The 9,771-nt window shown below is 40.1% G+C and overlaps 1 protein-coding gene across 2 annotated transcripts in view; it reads left to right on the top strand.

Annotated features, from left to right (window-relative positions):
• The first annotated feature begins 2,788 nt into the window (after positions 1–2,788).
• Positions 2,789–9,771, top strand: part of slc7a10b (solute carrier family 7 member 10b) — a 49,792-nt gene continuing 42,809 nt past the window's right edge. For both annotated transcript variants that reach the window (XM_061722232.1, XM_061722231.1), the window contains exon 1: positions 2,789–3,007. In XM_061722232.1, the coding sequence (XP_061578216.1) occupies positions 2,887–3,007 (121 nt within the window). In that variant the 5' untranslated portion in view covers positions 2,789–2,886. The remainder of the gene's footprint in view (positions 3,008–9,771) is intronic.

Genomic DNA, 9,771 nt, shown 5'->3' with positions numbered 1-9,771 from the left:
AGTGGAAAAGTCTGCCTGTTACTGTCTACATTGTATTAATTGCACAGTGTATTTTAATTTAATTGTTATGCAGGAAAGGGATATTTGTTTTATTTTATTCAAGAAGCATTTTTATTCTATATGTGCAGGCAGTTTATTTTTATTTCATTTGTTTTATACATTTTGATATTGTGCAGACCTCTGTTAATAAAGGTACCTGTGTGACATTTGGCACGAGGCTTTGTATTAAAACTGACTGTTTTTTTAAGGGTTTGCCTCAGAAAAAATGAAGCTAACAGAGAAGCTATGCTATAATGCTTTGGGGGAAACCCCAATTAAGGCACAGAAAAAATATCGATATATATCGAGTATCGCCATTCAGCTAGAAAATATCGAGATATGACTTTTGGTCCATATCGCCCAGCCCTAGTTACAGTAAGTCGTTCTTTAATGCATTCATGGTTTTTAATTCAGCTATAATTATCTTTTTTTATCTGGGTTTTATCTGGAACTGGAATGTTTTGTAGTTTTTGTGATAGACTGTAAAAACTGGGAGGTGGTCACTAATGTTGATTAACAGTTCGATCACTGCATTGTTTCCAATGTCTTTGGTCTGTGGGATGTGATTCTGCTGGGTTTGCTGATTTTTGGATATAGACTCATACTATACATTGTGCTGAGACATTCGTCAGTCATTTAATGCTTATTCAGATTTACCAATATAATATTTATAATCCCCACATATGAAAATCATTTTATAAAGTATTTCAAAACATATTTCCTCCACCATAAACGCTTCAATACTTGAGCCTGGTGCTCTATATGTAAGCTCAATATAAAAGTTTTTCTTTTATTCTTTACAGATTTCAATTGTTATGCATTCTACGAAGTTATTAATTGCCGTTGTCATACTTTCCACCTCCTCATAATTCAAATCTTTGTCCACAGTCCCCCTCCACTCCTGTTGTTTCTGTTTATACAATTAAATTCATAACCATCTGTTTCAAAGCCCGGTCCTTTATCAGCACCAAACCATGTTTCTGAAATGTGCAACTATTTTGAATGGCTTTGTAAATTTATTTGAGTATTCTTTCATACTCTGTTTCCAGTTAAAGTTTAACAGAGTCAAGTTATGACTGATAGGATGTAAAAGACCCATGCACCTTAAAGCTCTGTGCTGGTCACTACCAACTCCTCAGAAACATGTCTTATTCTGAAATTAATCTTAATAAATTACCAATTCATTTATTGATTAATACATTCTTTGTGAGGTTTATTTAAATATCCATCAGCAAAGCTTTCAAAAGTTGTTATGTACCACATTTTCTCCTCAGAAAAAAATACTTTTCAGACTTTACCCATCTTTAACTTGAATGAAACCATTTAGACAAAAACAGACCAGCTGATCTGTCCACAAAGGTCCTTCAGACCTCTACAGTCGCCTCTTAATGATTCTCTTAATAATCTTCTGTTGGACAAGCTGTTGAAATGTTGGAAATGTGAATTTTCTCTGACACTATTGTAGTTTGTCAATAATTCATTTTAATAGCAGAAGTTTTTAGGCAGTTTGGTCCGTGTTTACATGGTTGTACTGTTCATCTGTAGTAGTAGCAGTTGTTGGCGATGTTAGAAATTAAGTTGTTGTAAGGTCCTGCTTCCTGGCTTCGGCCTCCGCTCCCCCTCTTGCCCCCCCTACACGATTCATACGCACATAGGCGAAGGGCGGGGGGTCCGGGTCGTGGGGGGCACCGTCCCGCGTGGCCCGGCACTCCCCGCCTCACGGTTTTAACAGCAAAGTAGACACTGCACATTCAACACTTAATAAATACATTTGACAATGACACGTAGTTCGGGAGGGGGGGGGGTCGGTGTCAAATCGATACTTGGCCCTCCCCCTCCCTGTTTTTATGGCATTAATCACATGCACTCAACACCAGGGGCGGGAGGGGGTCCCACATCACCCGCGTTCCCTCACCGGCCTGGGATAGGTGGGTCGGGATACCCGGGCCTGGCGGGGCTCGCCGTGCAGCCTCGGGTGCCTTCTGGCGGTGCTGGACCCCCCCGGGGAGGGGGAAACGGTGCGTGATTGTGTGTCTGTGTCGGTGAGAATGCGGTGTGGAAGGGTTCTGCTATGGAGGATTTGAGCCTCCATTTGACAATTTTCACCTGTTTCAAGTAAATTTTCACTTGAAATAAGTTGGAAAAATCTGTCAGTGGGACAAGATTTATCTTCTTATTATCCACCAATAAAATCATGTTCCACGTGCAGATTTTTCTACTTATTTTAAGTGAAAATCTACTTGAAACAGGTGAAAATTGTTCAAATATTCTTGTTAAGATTTTGAGTTTTTGCAGTGATTCATTTTACTTATCCTGTGAAGGACAGAGGCATATTGATAAGTTCAGAAAAGTGTTTTTTATTGTTGTGTTTTGATGTATTTGATGTAAGCCCAGTGGATATTTAAAGCTTACAGAAGGCTGCATTTAACTGCTACTATGTCATTCCTGCAGTATTTCTGCAGGTGTTTTGGTCACTGCTATTATTTGTAATATAGTATATTATTTGTAATCAGCACAAATTATCTGTCCACATATGATCAAATCCACCATCCACCCTGATTTTTTTTTTACAACTCGAGTACTGTCCATACCAAATAAAGAAATAATAATAATATTGCCCCGGGTCCTCCCTTTGACCTTGAACGCACCGCGGGCTGCGAGTCCGTGAACGCACCGCGGCTGTTTAACATTCTACCGTGGACAGCGGCGGGTTGTTGCGCAAGCGCAGCCCATTGAGCGTGCATGAATGAGTGAGGAGAGGACAGGACTGGGCGCTCTGGGAGGACTGGTCTGGGGCTGGCTGGGAGCAACTAGCAGGACCGGAGGACCGGACCCGGGCAGGCGGACATGGCTGGACAGAACGGCAGCGGGGGCGTCTGCTCCCGGACGAAGGAGAAGCAGAAAATCCCGGACAGAGTGACCCTGAAGAAGGAGATCGGGCTGCTGAGCGCCTGCACCATCATCATAGGTGAGGAGAGAGAGCAGCCTGCTCTGCATGGAGCCCTAACAACTTCTGACTTCTGAGGAAGCTGAACTATCCCCTGGACCAGTACTCGAGTTGTGAAAAAAAATCAGGGGGGATGGTGGATTTTATCATATGGGGACAGATATTACAGATATTATATTACAAATAATATAATATATTACAAATAATAGCAGTGACCAAAACACCTGCAGAAATACTGCAGGAATGACATAGCAGCAGTTAAATGCAGCCTTCTGTAAGCTTTAAATATCCACTGGGCTTACATCAAATACATCAAAACACAACAATAAAAAACACTTTTCTGAACTTATCAATATGACTCTGTCCTTCACAGGATAAGTAAAATGGATCACTGCAATAACTCTAAATCTTAACAAGAATATTTGTCTTATTTCTAGTTAAAATGTCTAATTTTATTAAAAAAAATCTCATTACACTTAAAAACAAGACTCATCACTGGAAAAAACAACAATTTTCACCGGTTTCAAGTAGATTTTCACTTAAAATAAGTAGAAAAATCTGCCAGTGGAACAAGACTTTTTTGCTTGTAATGAGAAGATAAATCTTGTCCCACTGGCAGATTTTCCTACTTATTTCAAGTGAAAATTGTCAAATAAGTTATTTTTCTGGTGTTATTTTTCTGGTGATGACTCTAAATGTTGAAATAGCAGTAAAACCACATTCATTGATGAAATGACAAAAGGGATGGAAAGGGGGGATGACAGTTTTACAGGGGGGATGATTTGGACCATTTTTATTTCAGAGGGGATGCCATCCCCCCTCACCCCCCCTCAACTCCAGTACTGCCCTGGACTTTATAAATTACTTGGCAGTCTAAAGTCATAGTACACTGATACAAATCAGGGGGTATAAGGGGCACATACTCTGCCCCTTATACATGGAACAAACTTCAAAAGGATCTAAAAATAACAGAACTTATTCCACTGAGTGATTTTATGTCTAGAATGAGTGCACTTGAGACAGCATCTCTGATTTGTAACTGATTTCCATTTTTTGTTTTATTTCCATTTTTTGTTTTATTTGATTTTATTTCATTTTAATATTTCACATCACACCTCTGTAAATTTTAATATCTGAAATCTTGTGCTGCCTCTTGGCCAGGACATCCTTGCAAAATAGATTTTTAATCTCAATGGGTTTCTTTTCCTGGTTAAATAAAGGTTAAAAAAAATATTGTGCTTGATCTACTTAAAAAAAAATGAGTCAACTTTTTGCATAAAATTATTATGTAGATCAAGAAAGACTAGTCTTTGTTTAAACTACTTCATTTTTTGTATGTAAATAATACATTTAGCAAGTACAGTCAACTTAATTGTGTTAAGTTTACTTTATTTATCAAAATTAAGTTTACTTTACTTGCAAAATGAATTTTGTACATACTAAAAATTAAGTAGTTTATACAAAGACTAGTCTTTCTTGATCTACATAAAAATCTCATGCGAAAAAGTTGCCTTCATTTTTTTAAAGTAGATCAAGCAAGATATTTTTTACTGTGGTTTCTACTTAAACAAATAAAGCATGATTCATCTAAATGTTGGTCAATCTGCCCAATAGATTAAAATTGTTAAAGGAAAGGTAAATACAACAAGATCATTGCTTGTTTTTTGTGTGTAAATGAAAAGATTGCCTGGGATTACATAAATACTGCTTGTTTTTTTTTTTGTTTTTTTTAAAGATTTTTTTGGGCTCTAGTGGCCCTTTATTGAGATGCAGACTGGAAAGGGGTAGAGAGAGAGAGAACAGGGGAGACATGCAGCAAAGGTGCGCAGGCTGGATTCGAACCCGCGACCGCTGCAGGAGGAGGAGCCTCAGTATATGAGCCGCCGCTTAACCCACTGCGCCACCGAGCGGCCCATAAATACTGCTTGTTAAGGAAAAAATGCACAATGTCTTGTTTTTTGAACAAATGCAGATTAAGTTCAAAACTAGATGTATTCATGTAAAGCAACAAACTTCATTTTTAATTGCTAATATCACAGATTTAAATATGTTATATTTACATGTGCTTAGATTAATTTTTTTCAGTGTATGTAGCAATAGATCTCAGAAAATAAGGGGGATGTGCAAAGACCTTTGGAGGGGCAGGTGCTGAAATTTAAAAAGGGACACATGGAACACAACTTTAACACTTTCCGACAATAACTTTGTTACATTTGTTACTTTATTACATTACAATAATAATAATACCTGCTCTGAGCTTCTTAAACCTTACCCACGACAAATACCCCATATTATAATAGCAAACTAAAACGAATACTGAAACTAATGGAAAAATACAATAGAGTAAGCATAATAAGTCTGGATACCCACTAATCAAAACTAAAGTAATGACAGAAAAACATTACAGATCTGAATCACAACATAAATATCATACATACAACATAAATAACTGGTACATGTGCTGCCTGCAGGTGATGAGGGCCTGCCACGTGCATGTCAGGGAGGGGGGTGTTCATCATATCATTTTATTAGCTGAATTATTATGAATTGTTAGATGATATTGGTGAATGAATGGCACGATAAAAAAAAAAAAAGATTTCCATTTTCAAGTGTGGATCACACTTGAAAAAAAATTTTTTTTTTTAAAGGCTTTTGAAAAAAAAAAGACCTTTGACAGAAGGACACTTTGGGCATCTGAGCAAAGGGGGCGGGTGCTTGAGTGTCCTCCACCCCCCCCTGCACGTGCACGGGACTCCATGATGTGGGTTGAGCTCAAGGAAAGTTGTGTTTATATAGCTGAAGTATCTGAAGTCCAATCAGAAGACCTGCTGAGGAGGAATGAGCTAAAGACTTGTAAAGACTCCCACAGATAGTGAGTCCCAACTTGATCCAGACCTGAAGGGAAGCTGCACTGAAGGGAAGCCAATCACCTGCAGTTTTCCCTTTTTAATGTGTCATGCCGGGTTCTAGTTTGACCCGATTTTGGTTGAAGGCGTCAATTCTCCCGTTTTACACTAAAGGAGACATTTCTCCAGTCTACCAGCCAACTAGTGATCCGTTGTGAAGGAGGGTTAGAGTCAAAACAAGAAAAGGGGGAAAAAAAATAATCAAAATTGAAATAATTTGCATCTGTATAAAAAATTATCCAACTTGACCCTTAGAAGCACGATGGTATTTAACAAATCTGGAGGTTTTGCGACTCTATGGCGTAACACCAAACATGTAATAGAAGAAAATGCAGCGAGGAGCTGCATTGGTTTGAAAGTCCACAGTCGTCCTTCAGGACCTGTCGGGTGTTTGTGTTAATGGAGACTGTCCTCCCCTTTAAAAAAGGAATAGAAGTTCATTATTGTGCAACTATTTCAGTCCGACTCATTGCCTGATGTAATGATTTCAGGAGGAGATGAGTTGAGGTGGTTAAGGAGCAGCAGGGTCTGTGTAGAGAGCAGGTCCTTCTACATGGATGCTGATTATTGACCTTTAACATACCGTTTGTTTCTCACAGCAAACCGAGGCTCACTGTTTGTTTTCCTAACCAAACCCACCAACTGTCCTATCTTTGACTGGACAGTAAAACGAGTGAAAGGAAAATGACCTGTAGTTGCTGTGGAGGTTGAAAGAGTAAAGTTGCGCCCCAGTAACGGGAGGACAGGCTTACTTCAAACACACTCAGACGGACACCAGGAGGCCGTTTCTCTTTCCTCATTCATTTATATCCTGTTGAAGAGACAATCTCAGGACCAGCGGTTGTTCGTCTGCAGCTTGAATCTGTGCATGACATGACCATGAGTTTGTTTTTATACATTAAAAAAATTCAGAAGCAACCCAATTAAAGCGTCTCCCTTTTTAAAGACATTTAAACAGTGATGAAGATGATGATGAATTTGAAGCTTTTCACATTGGGTCATTCTTGTTTTTGGTGTGTGACAATGCCATGTCAACTTTAATTTTCAGAAGTTTGGTCTTCAGTTTTGGTCTATGTAGGTAGAAAACTTTGAAGCTCCTTGGTAAAATAAGTTTAAAGCTTTCTTAAAGGGGACCTATTATGGCATTTAATGTCTCTAACAGGCCTTGAATGTCTTAAAAACAAGCTTTTGATTGTTTTTTCTATATAAATTAGAAATTCAGCCTCTGGGCCATGTCTTTATCTTTACCGTTTCTAACCTCATTATCTATGCAGGATTCTGAGTGGGCGGGGCTATGATAATGAGGCACTGTTCTGATTGGCTGCCTGAATGACGCGATACATCGCCACGAAAAATGGCGGAAGCTCCGGCCGGCGGAGTTAAGCCGGAATTATGGTTCTGCGTTAAATCAACGTAGACCCTACGCCGTAGGCTCTGCGTTGGTGTAACGCGCAACCATAAATCAGCCATTACACCGTGTCATAACTGCATGCGATGCGAGCGAGCGTCAGCGACAAAATCAATTCCATTGGTTTATTTTCTATTGGACTGTCCTAACTGGCCGCAGCGATGCAGCGCGACGCAGCGCGACGCGACGCAGCGCGACGCGTCGCACCGTTTTGAGTTAAACATTTGTCGGATGCCCTGCTTCTATTTTCTTCCTGTCGTTCGCGTTGAAAGCCGGTTGAAAGCGCTGTAGGAAACAGTCATGATGAGGAACGGCTGATCCAGTTAGTTGAAATGAGAAGTTATCTCTATGATTCCTCCTCATTTCACTACAAAAACCTCAATAAAGTGGCAGCTGCTGGAGGGAGATGGACAGAGAGCGTCCGATGTCACGCAGTGCTACGATAGTCGGACGCTCACATGCAGTTACACGGTTTTATAGTTGTGGGCGTGGTTTGCATTTTGGTTACGTAACGAAAATGCACCGAATCTGAACGGCTCGTAGATCCACATGACACTGGACGGATCATCCGGGCGGCTGTACAGACACTGCAGAATTTGGTTGCTTTCCTCCTTCTCTGAGTTGGCAGGCTGAGGGGAGACCACTTTATATATGTTAAAGCTAGAAAAAACCTGTTTTTCATAATAGGTCCCATTTAAAAGTCTGTTTAACACAGCTATAAATTAACTTCAGTCCTGTTTGTGGTTTACTGAACGTTGCAACGGGCATTTTTGGATACTCCCGTGTGCCTCCTAACACTGTGTACTTCAGGCACTGTCTGGTAGTAGTCGCAAGTATTGGATGAGCGTTCACGGCCCAAAATCAAAGTTCGTTTGTTCTGCTGATCTGGAGGATATGGCGAGTCTATCCTAACATAGTGGTAGTTCAGAGGCGTCGTCACCGCTCGTGCTCAGCTCTTTCTGAGTGAAGCTCTACTTGGGTGACGATAAGTGGGTCTACAGTCGCCAATCCTTCAACAAGGCGTCCAGCGGACAGGACAGCTCCGTCTCTGTGATTGTAATCTGTCTTCCATCAGGACAACTGGGCAGATTGGAAGATTGGAAATGGTTGAGCTCCCACCTCGACCGACAGAGCTCTGTTGACTTCCTGTCCCTGATCCATTCATTTGACCTTAAATCAGTTTCTACTCCACAAGGCTGACACTGGTCCTTCTGGTGATGTCCACTGACATGTCACGTTCGGCCTCTTTTTGGGACAGCCACTTTTCTTCAGCTTTTCTTTCCAGGCACCACCTGTCCTCCATCAATCAACCAGCTTGCCCTAATCCGCTTCATCCATAGCTGACTATGTTCAACCCCATTGACTCTTCAAAAAGCCACCTAAAGGCTCTTTGCTGGGACGTTCTGTCTTTGTGATATCCACCTCCTCGGGCCCTATGATCCATTTATGATCAAGATACTGAACTGAATTGTGTGTTTGTTTGTTTATTAGTTTAAAATACAATGCACATCAATAAACATTTCTGTAAATATGCCAGTTTAGCCAAATTGGCTCATTTTCAACCGTAGTCCCTGGGGGGGCAGGTAACATGAGCAGTAACAGTTAAGAAGCATTGAAAACAGTATTATACCTATTTATAAAAAAACATTGCATACAATAAATTATAACACATACAATAAAATAAAAATACATTACATTCTCAGAGGAGATGGTAACACGTTTGTCACTCTCTCAACCATAATTTTAAATGTATTTTATTTATTTATTTATTTTTTTTACCTTGTCTGCACACATATTAATGATTGATACCATGAAGGTATATATATGTGCATTATTACTATATTTAATATATATACATATATATACGCATACATATGCATACACATACATAAATATACACATACAAACCCAGTGATTTTTTTTTTTTTTTTGGGGGGGGGTGACGACATCCACTGCCAATCCAGGAAGCAGGAACACACGGAAACACACGTCAAGCACTGGAAATCTGCAACAAAAAACCACAAACAAAACACGAAACCGGCACGGAGCCAACCAAAACAATAACAGCAATCGACCTAAATCTTGAGATCTGATCGCAGTCTGAGCTAAGCTATCGCTACCGCTACCTAAACCCAAAAACTAGAGAGCCAGCATGCAGGTGAACAAGCCAGTGTGTATGTCTATGTGTGTGTATGCGTGTATGTATATGATCATGCGTGTGTGTGTGTGTGTGTGTGTGTGTGTGTGTGTGTGTGTGTGTGTGTGTGTGTGTGTGTGTGTGTGTGTGTGTGTGTGTGTGTGTGTGTGTGTGTGTGTGTGTGTGTGTGTGTGTGTGTGTATGCGTACGTGTGTGTGTGTACATGTCTTTGTGGCTATGTGTGTGTGTATGTATATGTTTGTGTGGCTGTGTATGTGTGTGTATATGTTTGTGACTGAGTGTATTTTAAAAGAAGGATAGGTGTCCTGCTCCC

Source organism: Cololabis saira, chromosome 5 (assembly GCF_033807715.1).
Source record: "Cololabis saira isolate AMF1-May2022 chromosome 5, fColSai1.1, whole genome shotgun sequence".
Lineage (NCBI taxonomy): Eukaryota > Metazoa > Chordata > Actinopteri > Beloniformes > Belonidae > Cololabis > Cololabis saira.
Note: the sequence above shows the minus strand (reverse complement) of the source record. Positions and strands in the feature narration are given on the sequence as shown.